At 40.7% G+C, this 16,971-nt stretch overlaps 1 protein-coding gene across 2 annotated transcripts in view; it reads right to left on the bottom strand.

The window, feature by feature from the left end:
• Positions 1–4,422, bottom strand: part of UBAP1 (ubiquitin associated protein 1) — a 19,216-nt gene extending 14,794 nt beyond the window's left edge. For both annotated transcript variants that reach the window (XM_009698198.1, XM_009698200.1), the window contains exon 1: positions 4,389–4,422. In XM_009698198.1, coding sequence (XP_009696500.1) covers positions 4,389–4,422 — 34 coding nt within the window. The remainder of the gene's footprint in view (positions 1–4,388) is intronic.
• Positions 4,423–16,971: the final 12,549 nt, after the last annotated feature.

Raw genomic sequence — 16,971 nt, 5'->3', positions numbered from 1 at the left:
ACGACGCTCAAGAGACCAGTCGAATCGTGACTGTGGTCACGGGGTGGATGTGTGGCAGGTGCACACACACATGCCCCACCTTCAACATCACCAGAAACTCCTCAACTGATGGACCCCTTGGTCAGGGGACAGGAAAGGCAGGGCCCCCCAGCTGACAGACAGGGCCCTTAGCCAATCAGACACCTTGGTCAAGAGATGTTTCTAGACCACTGACCATATATGACCACAGACCAGATTCCACCTAGGGTATAAATGGAGCCCCGCCGGGGGCCATGTTGAGTCAGACCTCCTTGGAGCAGCAGGTCTGCCCCTGGGGACTCTCCCCTTAGGTTGGCATGCCGCCTGAGTAAACTCCTTGAGGTTGAGAGCCCTCATCTTATAGATGAGTGATTGCGCATTTTGGATTATCATTCCAAAGTCTGGGGATTCCCCGAGCTGTGTAGTAATTGAATTCCACATGGTATCCTGAACCTGTAGTTTAATGTTTGTTGGAGTGTAAAGTGATTTTGATTCAAGGCACTTTTTTTTTAAATCCTGTTTTATCCTGATTTTCAACTTTGGTTAGAAATACTGGTGTGCCTCTGCAACAGCATCCTGCAAACTCATGAGGCAGAATCACTTAGAGCTCAACCACCTCCAAGAAGCCAGACTATAGGTTTGCCTTCCTTGAGCTGCAATGAAGTGTTATTAGAAAACCCACAATAGAAATCACACTCAGTTTTCTGATTAACGGAAAGGGGTCTCTTGGATCACTGGTCTAAGCTTTTGGAATTACAGGCCAGGTTTCTGGCTGTGTATAACAATCTGAAGTGTTCCTCTAGTACTCATTTGTAGCTTTGCTTTGAGTGCTGCAGATCCAGAAAGACCTAAGTGGCAAGATCCACGATGGTGTTCAGTGACTAACCTTTTGCTCAGTGAGCTGTGATTTGCCATTTTTATGTGACCCATTTTCATACTCAGATGACAGTTTAAGTACTGTTTGTGTTCCTTCACTGTTGACTCATCTACAACAAGGCAGCCACAGCCTCCAAAAGGATGAGCAGCTTTTGAAAAGGGGAACATCCTGTTAATTTGGAGTTAAACATTTATGTGCTGTCATCACTTGAGTTCTCATACTATGCACCACACTGCCTGGTCTCAGAGTCCTGTTAGGACAGAGGTGGTATTTCCTCCAGCCTTGAAACCATCAGGCTGAATAACCTACATACCACCTGCACCACCAGGACGAAAATATGCTCCACACACAATACAATAGTATTTTCACTGATCCTTACTGAGAGGCACACATTCAAGCATTACAGAGCCTGGCATCCAGATGGTACCTCACTGGCCACCAACACCTCTATTTGCAACACAGCATCCAAATTGTATTTGAACTGGCAATTTGAGAACCTGGATATGTCAAAGTGTTTGCTTACCACAGAATCGATTTGGTTGGAAGAGACCTCTGGGATCGAGTCCAACCTTTGCCCTAACACCACCATGTCAACTAGACCACAGCACTAATTGCCACATCAAGTCTTTTCTTAAACACCTCCAGAGATGGTGACTCAACCACCTTCCTGGGCACAGAGGGTACAAGCACACATTGTGGTATTTACATAGCAACACTCTCTGTTTCGGTGCAGTAAAAAAACCTAAACACATCTAGACTTGATGGGCTGCACTGATAGCTGCCAGTTTAACCTCAGAAGCTAGACTAAGGAATAAAAACATTCTTGTTTCTTCCCAGTATACTGATTTTTTTAATTACAACCACTGCTATAACCTCACCTTGAATATAACTCTGATACAAAACCTGCAAGCACACATTAAGGAACACACCAAGTATTTTAGCACATTTGATGGTAAAAAGTCCTTCTGAGGCAAAACACTGATACACATAGTATTCACTTTGTTCCAGCCCAATCAGAACAGTACTAACTTAGGGAAGTTGAAATCTGATCCAGAAAGCCAAAAATCCTTTTCTTTTTGTAAATGGATGACCCTTCTGCCTGAACACACTGATGAGTAAGGGTGCAAATTGTTTTAAGTGGCAAATTCTAAAGCAATAAGCAAAACCTACATATAGAAAGTATTATGCAAGCCACCGTTTCAATAGCCACATGTTCAAGTGAAGCAATTAAGGTTTTTTTTAACTGTTATTTAATACAGCTTTTAGCCACTTCATCCTTTTAGCAGTTAAAAGCATATTCAGGAAGTTCGGAGAACAGCCCTGGCAAAACTGTACTTGTCAGTCAGACCTCTCACACTGCACACTACATGACATTCCTGGCCCAAGGAACTACTACAAGAGTAAGATTTCTCTCTGCTTTAGTGTAATGCAAAAATCACTGGCCAACTTGCGGAAGTGTCCTCCAGTTTGGTAGCAAAATGGAAGCATTTCAGGTAAAACCAGTTACCAGTTATGAACGGGGAACAGTTTTGAAGCCAAGTGGAACATAGTTTTTGTGGTCACACAAACCACACTGATGTAACTGTCAGAAATTGGAGTTAAAAGCCTTCAAGTTGTATAGTGACAGTGACAACACAACAGCAATATTAACATATTGCACTTGGTATAACCCATGCTTTTTGTGCAACAGATGAGAGCTGCACTTCTAGATGCCACTAGTCGCTAGAACTTAAGCTTGAACTTCCAATTATTCAAACGACAGGAGAGCATTTGAAGTTATATGCTTAGGCGTAGTTACAGGTGTATGCTAAGAACACCCTTCAACACAGGAAAAGGGTTCCTTTCTCTCCACCCATACCTTATGTTCCCGTCTTCATCTCCATGTGAACATGGTCTTGAGCAACCAGCTCTAGGTGACTCTGCTTGAGCAGGGCACGTCCCTTCTAACCTCAACCATTCTGTGATTCAGCAACAGTCCTCTAACCAACAAGCAGTTCAACAGTAAGTACAAGATGCATCAGCTATGTTGACCAATTACATCTGCCTGCCAGAGACACTGAGCTGAAGTAGCTGTCGGGCTAGATGCTTTACCGTAAGCCAAAATTCACTTCGTGGGATTAATTCTTAACAACCCTGGAAGAGACTGAAACAATTGCCCTGCTGATTTCTTAAGACATAATAAACCAAGGAAGTTGCTCCACTACTCCTCAGAAACAGTACTGTGACAGTGTTGCTGGTGTCATTAGGAACACAGGGCACACAAAAGGGTAGACAAATTAACCAGCCAGCTTACAGCACCATTTGTTTTGATTTTGTTATTTTGAAGCCAAGAGCATGTTCCACCACACCGTAGGGCTTTGAGAAATATTTAAGACAGGCTGAATTCAAGCTCCGAGCAGTGTGTTTGCTGGTCTGGTTTAGGAAGCAGAACAGAGAAATAAAAACAGACTCAAAAGACAAGCAGTTCAGAGTGCTCATAGAGACTATTCACAGATAGAACAGCAGCTGCTGAAGAGCTGGCAGCTATCTAATAAAGAAATTAATTGTCTTGCAGCAGGATCGCTGGGTAACAGCAAAGAAGACCATCTAAAAATTAAGTTTTGATAGGTCATTTTTATTAATTCCTAACTATGTATTTAAGTGAGTCATTTCTTATGCTGTACTTCAACTTTACACTTGCAAGACTGAATAAAAAGCTCAAGGAAAAATGGAATTCCCCAGGACACTCTGATTTGAAAGATTATCCAGGAAGATCAAGGCTGAGTTTCTAAAAGCAAAAGTTTCTATAGCACAAAAAAATCACGTTAGAAATTTCACATGAACCTTACAGTACTGCCTTGAACAATTACTAATTTGAAGAAGCTGCATTATGTACAAACTGAACTTTAAGGTTTCACAGAAATACTAATCCTCTCAAATTACACCTAATTTTCTAAAACATAAGCACATATACAAGCAAATAATTTTTCTGATACCAATCATCTGCATGATACTATGCATTTCAAATGCAGAAGAAGATAGTCTCTTCTTCACTCGCCTGACGAACCAGATTAGTCCAATTTAGGAAAAAAATCCACAGCTGAGCAAAAAAGCAAGCATAGCTCAATGATATATCAAAAGCTTCACTTTCAATCCAACTTCTCATGTGATTTCCATAGAAAGGAGCTACAGATCTAATGTCCTCTTCAGCAGACATCAGATCACTACCACAACTACAGTTCAGCTTTGAATTTGAAGGGGGAAGTCCAAGGTATTATTCTGCCATGAAGGAGTAGGGAACAGTCCCAGGCTGGATTTCAGTTTAACCAGAGAACAGGCACAGCACCAGCAAGCAGCTATGCAAGAAGGAAGCCAAGGCACTTCATTCCTAACAAAAAACTTTCTCAGAAGCTAAACAGAATAGTCTCTATGGACTGTCTAGGCTGGGACATTAGTCAGCACCAAAAGTAGGATTCACTCTGTTGAAAAGACAAGGATGCCTAATTTCACTTACCATGAGAGTCGGATCCCAACTTCTTAGAAGCCATTTAGAACCTGAAAAACATTTTAAAACAACTTTAACAACTTTATACAGGGAGCACAGCATAAGTCTATACAGTTATACACAGTCTTATCTCTAGATTATGGGACACGATGCAGACACTTGTTGTTTATTCTGTTCCCAAGATTGATAAGCAAACTTATTTTATAGCCTTGAGAACTGACTGAGCAGACAAATAACTTGTCCCAGGGCCTGACAATCTAAATGGCAAAATGGAGAACAAAAAAAAAAAACAACAAAAACCCTACAGCCAAGAAGCAGCCAGGTTGATCAGGAAGGCAGAGAGTTCCAGATCACAGTGCTCAGAGGCCACTCTGTCCCAGCCTCATGGAGCACACTCTGGCTCCCTCAGCATTAAGAATAGCCTTCCTACTGGAAATACCACACTGATCCTCTTCAGTTTAATCCCTGCTGCTCTAAAAAGGGATACTATCATATTGGGTATGCAGTCAGTCAGCCAGCGTGGCGCTTGTCTATACATACTGGGTAACGCACAGATAACAATACAGCTAAACAATGAATGGTATGATTAGGAAGATACTTTCAGATACACACAAGACAACAATGCTAACAAGACTCCTCATCCACTGCCCACAGAATTTTACTAACAACTTTTAAAATTTGGATGCAAATCCTACAGGCCCAAGACGTTAAACACAGAAGTGCTTATCTAGCTTTTAACACAGAGCAGGCCTGTCCTGAGAAAAGAGTTGTTTTAAGATAGAATTAGCTGTCTGATTAGTTGTCAGCTAAAACTCTGCTCCAGGATGCTTATGGTATGCTCAATGACATAACCAGTTCTTTTGCTAGATTAGAAGTACATCACAAGATCTATCTCAAGATACCACAGTGTAATTCTTCGAATAACTGACATTATGCATGACAACAAATCAGAGTTGTCCTTTGTTTCTGAAGTCCTCCAGCTCACAGACCGAAATGCTCAACAGCTGTTCTTCAAAAATATGAAGTTACTTGGTACACCCTCATAAGCAGCAGAGTGCGCTCAAAGCGTAACTTGGAGCAGATCTAACATTCACACCCATCATTCCTCAATCAAGGTCTAACTCTTAGCCTCACTGTTTCCATTGCAGATTCCAACTGTAAATGTCAACTTAAAGGAAGGGTGTCATAAGGTGAGGATTGCACAGATAGCTTAGCTATTCCTCCTGGCAGCTGGTGACATGACTGGGGTCAGGAAGAGCCAGGTTCAAGTACTTTAGGAAAGTACCTTTTGCTGCGCAAAGCTCCCTTGCAACACTATGTTGAAATCAATCGGTGAAACAACCCTACTGGCTAATGGGAATTCAACACACATCTAATACTAAAGGTTTATGAAGATTACCTGCGTGCAACCAGACTGGATGAAACACAGTGAGCAGATGCTAGGCTACGGGAAGTGAGTCATGCTGGGCAACTCCAGGCATACCTTGTACATAAAAGCTGTGTGTCATTCTGCTCAATGTTTGTCAGGTTTTTCTCAGCACGTAGAATCATAGAATGGTTTGGTTGGAAGGGACCTTAAAGCCCATCCAGTTCCAACCCCCCTGCCATGGACAGGGACACCTCCCACCAGACCAGGTTGCTCAAAGCCCCATCCAACCTGGCCTTGAACACTTCCAGGGATGGGGCATCCACAACTTCTCTAGGCAATCTGTTCCAGCATCTCATCACCCTCATTGTGATGAATTTCTTCATAATAGCTAATCTAAATATTCCCTCTTCCAGTTGAAAGCCCTTGCCCCTTGTCCTGTCACTACAGGCCCTTGTAAAACATCTCTCTCCAGCTTTCTTGTAGGCCCCTTTTAGATACTGGAAGGCTGCATCTCACCATGTCTCTCAACATTGGTATTACAACCAAAACTACCACACTAAGCCAGAGAACTGGTTTTGGCACTAGATGGCAACTGCTTCTCAGAAAAGAACATAACATTGAAACTTCAAACAAGTGAAAAAAAAAAAAAAAAAAAAAGAGGTGAAACAGTGCTGAGCCTGCCATCTCAGGAAGGCTGTCAAGGGCAAAGACCACCTGGTACAGTTGCATGTCAACTACTAGAGCTGAATGGGCTTTACCGGTCCCAGTGCGGCAGAGGAGGAGACCAGACTGCAGACTACAGCACATGAAACAGGCTGCACCTTTCAGACCTGGATCACACTGTCAGACAAGCTGCTAAATTGCTAGTTCCTCTGTATGAAAGTAGTAATTAAGATATCAACTTCATTTGTTATTATTGAAAAAGCCAGGTCACATGCAAAATCATACTGCCTTAACATACCTCACCAGTCCTCTGTATGTCACCAGAGACTGTGAGGCAGTGCTTGCAAGCATGCTGCCCATCATCCACACTGATTATAGTGGAGCTGAACTACAGACAAGGCCTCTACACATTTGTCCTGATTTCTCCAAGTTCTTCTTTCTTCTAGTTACTGTATCAAACTGAACAGCAAGTAGTCCTTTTCCAGAGGATTTTAAAACTTCTGATGATAGGAAGTAACCTCCTCACTTTGGCAACTTAACTGACAAGGAAGTTTTTTCAATGCAGCAACAGTTATCTACAGGTAACACAGTTTATGCTGTCTACCTCATTTACCAGAAGCAACTTACTCCAGACTGTACCTACATAAAGGACACTGAAAAGAAAATTCAAAGAGATCATTTTTAGAATAATAATTTATATCCCCTCTCCAGTAGGTCGTTGCAAGGATACACTAAGTTTACCATCTCACCCACTGATCTTAGGTAACTGAACACTAAGTAACCATGACACTAACAATTTGCTCCAGGGACATTAGTAGCAACATGTACAATCCCACAGAATCAAAGATGTGCATGCCTAGCATCCAGGGAGTTTTGCAGTAGTATATCAATCTGGATCTGCATAAAGCCTTGGATATTTCCTCAGTATCAAAATACCACACCTAAGCAATAAGTATCTTGCTTTTGTTGGTAATCCTGTAGTAAAATCCTAGTGCAGATCAGGCACCTGCATTAACTTCAAGGTGCAGTGGGAAAAATTATTCTTCTGACATATGCAATATCTTATTTTAACTACAGAACTAGCTAAGGCACATCAATAGCAAGCTAATCATGAGATGGACCATTTCCAGAAAGACAGTCACACTTTAGATCCAGGTAGCATTTGAGTTTATACCACACCAGCTCATCCTGATGCACTGTGAACATTCACTTATTAAGATACCATTACTGCAGAAGGCACTGTCAGCAAACAGAATTGTTAAGCACTGCACATAGTAACACTAGAACAGGCTGCCAGCCATATTTTGTCACTTCCTTTCCAAAGAGGGTTTAATTAAAATAGTGTCTTGTGACTAATCAGATTTGATAGGCTATTCAGGGACTACTGTTACAAGCATCTTGCTGTTGCTCTGTTCTGCTGTCTGGAAAAAAAAAAAAATTGCAGCCAGTTAGAAGGTTACTGATGTTGCTACTATGCTTCTGGGCATTATCTGAACTATATTTGCTTAGCCAAAGCCATTACGCTGAGCGGTAAAGGTTTGCTTACCTTTGTTACCGCTCTTTTAGAAATTTAAAGGACTTGCTCCCAAAGCCTTACTTCAAACCAGCTAATGGATGACTGCAGTCCTATCACTGCTGCTTTTGATCTCCAGACTCCAGAACAGGATACTGAAGGGCATCTGTAGGAATTGTGCATGAGGGCACAAATTTTGCTCCGATGCTTTACTGCACATTTTAAATTGACAAAGAATATACTCAAAGAACATACTCTATTGCATGTAAACTTTTTCAAAAACTTTCCTGGGCTAGGGAAACAAGTTAGTTGCATAGTACTACAAGGTTTTCTTAGAGCCACCCACAAGCGCTCTTCTAGAAATGCAGACCATTCCCTCATTCTTGGTTCTGGCTAACCCACTGAAGGGAAGGTCAGGGGTACAAGTGCCTGAAAGTTACAAGCAACTTTAATGTCAGCAGCCACTGAAGCAACCTGATGTGAACTCTTCCCTTCCTGTCTGTATGTTCATTTTTCACTTTGTAACACTAAGGTAACAGGGCAACATTCTTAAAACCAGCCAGCAGGAGGAACACTGTATAGCAGATCCCAGGATGAGGGCAGAGGACCTCAGAGAGATGACAGGAGGGCATGGGGGGGACAGGGAAGCAACCACAACAACAAAAAATACAACACAAAGATGCAGAAACAGAGAAGTGACAAGACAAAATCAATGACAGAAACAACTGGCACAAAGAGACAGATGACAAGCTGGAAAAGCTTGAAGGGACAGCATAGAGATGACCAAGAGAGTCCATGTGGCACATCATCACTTAAACCTGAAGGACTGCTTAGCTGTGCTGCCAGACAACAAGAACGCAGAGAAGCATAGCTTGGTGCAGCCAAGCAATACCAAAGGGACAGTCTCATCAACAGATGATTAAAAAAAAATTACTATCAAGAATGACTCACGAGGAGCTGCTGGGAAGTTGGGGTGTTTTTTAATTGTTATTTTCCATGTTCCTTCTATTGGTGTTTTCCCTAAAGTTTGTGTTTACATTCCTTTTCTTATAAAAGAGTTTGACTGGTCAAGTTGGAAGCATCCTACCATGAATGGTACTTGGAACAGCTTTCTTGGCGATAACTCAAGCCCATTTAACTATTTGTCAAGAAGAACTTGTCTCTTGTTGCTATATCCCTCATTTTGGGATGCAAGTATGTCTAGATTCCAGATCACATGAATTCTCTGAAGTAACTCCCACCTAAGATTCAGATAAATGAGAAATGTACTTATTTCATTTCAAAGGTTCAGAGGAAATGAAAATGCCTCAAGTTATCAACCATAATCAAATCAGCACATCTATGGTTTTCAGAAGAGAGACCTGATCTTGAAACTTCCATTTTGCCTCCTAATACACATTGTGCAGTCTAAGTATACAGAACTGAAGGTGCATCCATTTACTCTCAAAACTACAAAATGACAAAAAAAAAGTCAAAAAGAAAAGATTAGTTTTGCTGCCATTAATATATTCATGAACTATTACTGATTTTATACTGAGAAACACCGAAAAGCAGTTCGATTCAAGCGATAGATTTCTAATGCATCACAGGTATTCCAGACTTAGACAGTAGTTTAAGTTTTCACTGTAACTACTTGTTTCAGTACAAGTGAAAGGCTATACCAACATCAGGATTCTGTATATAGCCTCATACAACAAAAATAGAACTAGACAGTGCCTGTTGCTAAGATAAAACAAAAGTCAAGATTCTTGTATCAAAGCTTCCCATGTATGTAAGTGTTCAATCATTGCTACACAATTGAGATCTCTTACGTAGACTGACAGTAAAAAGCTGATCACAGAAGTTTACCACAGTACAAAACAGATTCCACTTTCAATTACTGCAATCTCCAAATAGATGACATCACCCGAAAATCTGCAGTATTTGGTTTGTACCTCTAACATTTCTGCAAACAACGAGCAGTCAGCTGCATGGAGGTACTCCCCTTTCATACAGCATGATCAGGTTGAGTGACTGGTAACAGTTCTTTGGAGAAAGTAACTGTAAAACTAGATTTGACATGTTGCAACTACCTGCCCTGCAGGGGAAAAAAAAAAAAAAAAAAAAAAAAATAAAAAAGAGAAAGCATCACTTCCACTAGTCTTAACAGAAAACAAAAGTTTAAAGTATATCTACAATAATTCCTTTTAAGTGCTCCTGCAATCCAGGACATAAAGTACATTAAGGTTCTTGGTCTGTTTTAAGATCAACAGGAACAAGCCAGACCACCCTTGAAGCAAACATGGTATGGAGTTTCTGTCCAATTTTCAATGGCCACTGGTTAAAACAAATCAAATAACATGACTTCACCTTACAGGATGTAAGCACAAGTGGTCACCCTACATTTAATAAATGCAGAGTAGAGATTACACTGACAACAGGGGCAGAGGGAAGAAGGTGTGAGTTATCTCTGCTGCATACACACCCCATGGATCAACAATCCAAGCAACTGTGAAGCGAGATCTAAATTTTGAAGGACAGCCTCTAAGATCAAACTAATTTAGTTTGTTATTTCCAGTGCAATGATTGAGGGGCAGAGGGAGAGGAACCAATAAAATGGCACTTTTAAACACATTTCCAGATATGTGAGTAGGAAGGACAGGGAGAAAAGAGCCTCTGAAGAGTAGGTCTCTGTAGATCACATTATTGGATTACAAGACAACACTCTTTAGTGATGTCAGTAACATCCATTATGGGGCTTCACATGCAGATGTCGGACACCATCTTCCTAGCAGCGACAAACATTGGCAGAAATTGATTCTTCAAATTGTGCCGTTGCTTCGTGTGACACAGTGGGCAATTAGACAACCTGCTTCAGTACACATCATTCAAGGGGAAGTTAAAGCAGAAGACAGCTCTTCCACATGCTCTGAGAAGCATGGCATCTCCCACTCTGTTGTTCTGTATGGATTCACTGCATTAATATTAGGCACCTGTAGTTACACATCTACCCTCATGTCATGTCATGTCCCACTTTGTTCATTAAAGACACTGTACTTGGACTGGTTAAGGATTTAAGGTTCTTAACTGGTAATGGACAGCTCTATTCCTCCTCTAAGTTCCTGACTTGGAACATATTTGGAACATAAGGTAATTTGCCATACATTCCACCCAGAAATAGGGGAAAACCCTACAAATGGCTGAGGAAATGCAGTACACTAATGCACCAGTTTTTCAATCACTGAATCACTTACCAGCCATACAAGTTTCCAATGAAGATGAAGCTTACACCCTCTAGAACTACAAGTGTCACAGGCAAGAGCATAAGAAAACTGAAAATTACTTATAGACAGCCCTGTGGTCAAGGCAGAGGACTGCAAGCTTTTCTTTTGGCCAGAGACTGATGTGCCAAACGAGCATAGAGGATATATTCTATTCTAAATCCACATTTAACTGTTACAGCAAAAGGGTGACCTTTTTAAAATGGACTCTTTCCAAAAAAGAGAATCCTGTCACATAGAAAACCATCTGCAACTAAGTTTAAGGCTGTCCTCACTTCCAAACTCGGCAAACAAGGGGATAGCCCAGGTTCTGTCAACTCCAAGAGCAGATACGCATTTTAGAATGTACTTCCTACTAGTGATTGTTACTTAAGTTATTTAAACATCATCTAAACAGAAAAGCAGAAGAAAAAAATAAGGTTTACATCTGGTTTTGCTTCTTGAGATCAGCTTTACTAATCCAGAAGCTACAACATCACCAAGAAAAGCGTAGTAAACTAGAAACAGGACCATCTTCCCCTTCCTGAGGTACAGCACAAGCAAGACAGACTTTTGCATAATAAACCATAGCAGAAAATATAAACTTGCTATGCAACTCCTACATTCTAGGAAAAAAGTGAGAAAAGATGATCCAGCACTTATACCACTAATGAGGGCTGCAATAACCTCACAATGCGGTAATGAAACATGTCCTAAATCTGATGAGTAGAGCAACAGCTTTTAACTACTACGTTCCTATATCTAAAGTTTGGATAGCAAGTACCTACTGCTTCTGGGAGCTTAAAATAGTCAGACAGAAAGTATCTAGTAACTGTTAACAAATTTAGCTACTTCAGCTTAATTAGCACAAGACTTCATATGACTACAAATAAGTCAAATTTTTAACAGTAATCTTAGCACTAGCCATAGCCAGGTACGTGCATTAACTTTTCTAGTTAACTCTAGCACTTTAGAAGAAAGCTAGTATTTCAATACAATCCTTCTCGAATGAGAGAGACTGCTAGCTAGAGAAAGTTGCTAGCTTCAACAACAAAACAGCCCACTTACTCTATTCATTTGCTAAAGATGTATGAAAAAGCAGTGGAATATCCTGCACATTTAAAATGTATGTCTGCAACCTAGAGCAGCATAAGCTAATTAAAATGCTGCTCTACTTGTCGCAGTGACACTTTAGTATTTAACAAGCTGACTCTGAAGTACTTGAATATTATTAATACTTCAGACTTGTCCCAGTTATGAATGAGAAGAGCTAGACAAACATTCACAAAATGCTGCCAACATAACAGAGTAAAATAGCTTTTACCATTAATCAGAACATCCCGATTTTAATCCAAAAAACCCCAGAATCTGTGCAGTTTCCAGCTTTTTCTTCTTGTGCTTTTTGACCAAGAGAGGTGTACAGGTAGCTGATCTCATATTATTTAGAAACAAGTTCAGCTCTGTTGACCATACCAGGACCTACTCCCAATACTGACAGAAGAACTCAAATTACTTTATTGCAGAAAGCAATCTGTATTCTTTTGATAAATATTAATTAACTGGAATTTAATGCATTTAAAACACTACAGCAATTAAATGACTCTAGTTAAAAAAATCCATTCCAAAGAAAGCTATACAACAGTAACCTTTTCCCTGTGAAGCTCAGAAGAGAAATGGTAGTATTTATTGATAGTTACGTTTTTGGTTAGAAATTTGGTGAAAACCAAATGCTTCTGGAATTACTTTAACAAAGCAGACAAAAAACATCTAGCAAGAAATCAAGTTGGACAAAAGTTTTAAAATGGAAAAATAAAATCTGCCAGCAGGTCACACATCGCTTGCCATTTCATATATTTGACCTCAGCCAAAATACGTGTTTACCGCACTGTACAAGAATAACGAGACCAGTGTTCGACTACTAGAGATTCATCTATTTTTCCTGCTATGCTAGGGTTACATGCGCTACCTACTCTTACCACACATATAATACTTTCCCAGAAAAACTCAGTGTGGTACTGACAGAAAATACAGCCTGTTAAATTAACTATTCCGCCTACAAACAACTCTGCCTGTCCTGCAGCAAGCAGGCTAAAACCTTGAACTTGGCATGAGACCCACTGGTTCAAGTCCTGATTGCACCCTCAGTCCAAGCCATTTAAATACACATAAGGTCATCAACTGCGTTCTCCTGCTCCCTACAGTATCTCTCCCATAATGTAGTTAAAACTGCCGAACTTTTCCAGCCATCTGGCACCCCTGCTTTCCACTAACATACCTAATTTCTCTCAACTAAGAGAGCCACATTCTGAGAATGGAAGTTCTCTGCAAATTCACTTAATTTAGAAGCCACCAATCATGGAATGGTTTGCGTTGGAAGGGATCTTCAATGATCATCCAGTCCACACCACCCCCCCACCACAGACAGCAACATCTTTCACCAGACCAGGTTGCTCAAAGCCCTCTCCAACCTGGCTTTGAACACATCCAGAGATGGGGCATCCACAGCCTCTCTGGGCAACTGTCTCACCCTGGCAACAGGGTCTCACCATCCTCACTGTAAAAAAATTTCCTAGATGGGAAATACTATCAGTAGTCAACACCAAATTAAATTCCACTACCAGAATTCACATTTTAACTGAGCAAGTTCTACTTGTCTTAAACAAACATGGAACTAGTGCATTATGGAACACTAAGAGCAGGAAACAGTTTTAAAGTAAATACTTACAACTTAATTATTTCTTGAAAAGGTTTGTTAACTTTAGAGAAGACCAGAGCTGGCAGCAAAGATTAAGTTCCGCTCTTTAACAACATTCACATTCACATAACAACATTCTTTAACAACATGCAGGAACAGAAGTATCATTAATGGCTATCAAAAAAAAAATACTCTGACAGCAGCAGACACCTGAACACAGCCTTGGCAAACTGGTGGTATCCACACCGAGTACGCTTCTGGAATTGAATTAATTGAGAACACAGCAAGTTAAGTTGTCCTGAGTGAGCTTCTGTAGAGTAGAAAAGTAGAAATTTATCTTTGAGCAGAGAAGTCAAACTGAGGTTGCCCTCAGCTATAGTGCATATATTACAAAACCAGATAGGAAAAGTAAATGAGCTGCTTGCTGTGTTGTATATCAGAAAACTTCAGTGGCCTACACTGCCTGAGGGCAGCATTCTCCAGTGCTGAGCAGAAGCTTGCAATGTCTCAGTTTTGGAGTTCTCAAACAGCAAAGGCCCCTCTATTTAGGACTGTTTAAACCGAAATATGGTTCAGCCTATAGTCCAACAAAAGATTGAAAAGTTCAGGAATGGAAGCCATAAGCAACAGGGAAAAAAACAAAGCGAGAGTCAGTACATCTGTTAAACATGGTTTATTCATTATACGGTTAGACTTGATGATCTTTGAGGTCTCTTCCAACCATAACGATTCTATGATTCTACGTGTGCCAACTGCCACAGCTGACGTTACCAGCAGTGAAGATACACAGATACTCAGAGAATCCTCACCCTCTGAGAAGGGAAGCAGAGCAACTACCCAGTCCCCAAGACATAACTTTCAAGGATGCTCCAGTTGTTACACTCACCTTTAAATACTGTTTCAGGAAGCATTTCTGTATCACAGGTGTCATTCTTCCCTCCCTGGTACACAGCGGTCACCCGCTACATTCAGACAAGATATGCGGTAGATCCCTAAGCATCACAAAATAAACTGTACACTCACCTACCTTAATTCCAACTGTTTCCATATAAAATAGGTTTCAAGATTTACATTTCCTCACTTAAAAAAGCCCTGAAAAGGTCTGCTTTCTCTCTTTGCAAGACAACAACTCAGTCTCCCCCCCCAGCACCGCAATCTTATAGCTAATGTTTGGAGCAGGTGAATTTAAGGACTAGTGTAGACTGGAAGCCTGCACTTCACTACAAACACACAATGATGTTTCTATCATGAATGTGCAGAGCAAAATCTAGAAACTTGCAAGGTACTCAGAGCGACAGACACACGCACAATTACAAGCCTTCCAACGATAACAGCATATGAAGACTGAACTAGAGTTTCGTGCTGAAGTGGAATGGAAAATGGAAAAGAAACCATAACCACAGAAAGACACTGCTTTCAGTTGAGATCTAGAAGGCTACAGGATATTCATCCTGCCAGGAACTGAATACCTTTACACACATGCACTTTTCATTCATTACCTTTCCCATGAGCAGAAAGTAGTTTTGCCAAAATTCCCTTACACCCTCAGCACTGCCTAGGTCTTGTAAGAGACTTCAAAATAGCTGCTAAAGCACTTAACCAGCAGTAAAACTATCCCTCTTTTGCAGCTGTGAGGAACAGGGCACAAAGGTGAAGCAGTTTGCCCACAGTCATCCAGATCAGTCAGCAACAAAGCCAAAACAGAACCTGTACTTCCTGAATCCCAAATCCACAGCTACCCCAGGAATCTCACCGCATTCTCTCAAGATCAATATCTTTGTTTCCCCAATTTTCCATATTGAATCGCTCCTATTCAGCTTTTCACCTTACTCTAAAAGCCTTAAGGACATTCTTCTGGATGATAATATGAACTTGGGTTTAGTCCAAACTTTATTTCTAAGTTACTACTTCAAATTCATTCAAGTCTGCAATTTTATTATATGCTATATATCCAGTCTGCTTAGTGGTATAAACTTTTTTTCACGTGTATTAAAAACTTCTTCAGTAGCTATGCTCAATGCAGCCCTTGAACACTTCAAGCAATGAATAACTAAACAAAACAGCTCATTTCATGTGCAAAAGAAGGCTTCAGAGACGCATTAGCTTAATTTCCTCAGGACATTCTGACAGATCTGACTCAGCTTCAGCAATCTAGCCTTACTTCTGTTTTAGAACTAGACCAGAGTAAGTTGCTGCATGAGATTGCCCCAAGACCATCCAACAGTCATACCCACAGCTTTTCCTCTCCAAACACCTAACAGACTGGCAACAACATGGGACTGCTAACAGTACAGAGACCTATCTCAGAGGACCATCATTACCATGCCAAAACAGCAAGATTATGTTTTTTAAAAGAAGGAAAATGGAAAGACTATGGATTGCCCATTCCTCAACCGAGATACCGGATTTTCTCCTGTAACCTGAGAATCAGTCCCAGCCTGCTTTTTTTGTAACCCAAATGTCTGATGCAATCCAGTTTACTTCAGTAAATAAATCCAGTGCTGTCTAACGACAGAACAGGAGCATCATATTTACATTCCTGCAGTAACATCAAATTACAGGAAAAATAACCCTGTAAAATGGATACACATCCCTTCAAGATGGGAGAGGAGATGTTTACATTACTTGGTAGAACCAATTTATCCAGACTATAGCTAGATCCCCAAAGTAAATACTGGTGTATTTCAAGCGTTCATCTCCTGGGGAGAGGGGGGAGAAGGCAGAGAGGCAGAAGGCAGAACTTCATCATCAGTCCAACATCATAACACATACAGAACATGCCAAGAGACAGGCAGTCTTCAGAACTGTATGCTACTTGTATATGCAATATGAAAGGGATGATGCTATCACATCACAGAAATGGATGCGACAGCCATTCTGTCAGCCAAATGTGTATTTCTAGAGTCCATCCCCAGCTTCAAAGCTAGCTTAGATCATGTAGACATTCACGTCAAATTCAACTTCCCCACCTTTGTCTACCTTCATTTATCTTGCACGTTACAATATGCTTGTGGATTCTTCAAGCTGTATTTATTAAGCATTTTCCAGCTGAAGATCTTCATGTAGAAGAGATTATAGAACACAACAGCATTCCATTTATGTAATAAAAGCAT

This window comes from Cariama cristata, unplaced genomic scaffold (genome assembly GCF_000690535.1).
Source record: "Cariama cristata isolate BGI_N322 unplaced genomic scaffold, ASM69053v1 scaffold12654, whole genome shotgun sequence".
Taxonomy (NCBI): domain Eukaryota; kingdom Metazoa; phylum Chordata; class Aves; order Cariamiformes; family Cariamidae; genus Cariama; species Cariama cristata.
The sequence above is the reverse complement of the archived record's forward strand: the minus strand, read 5'-3'. Positions and strand labels throughout refer to the sequence as shown.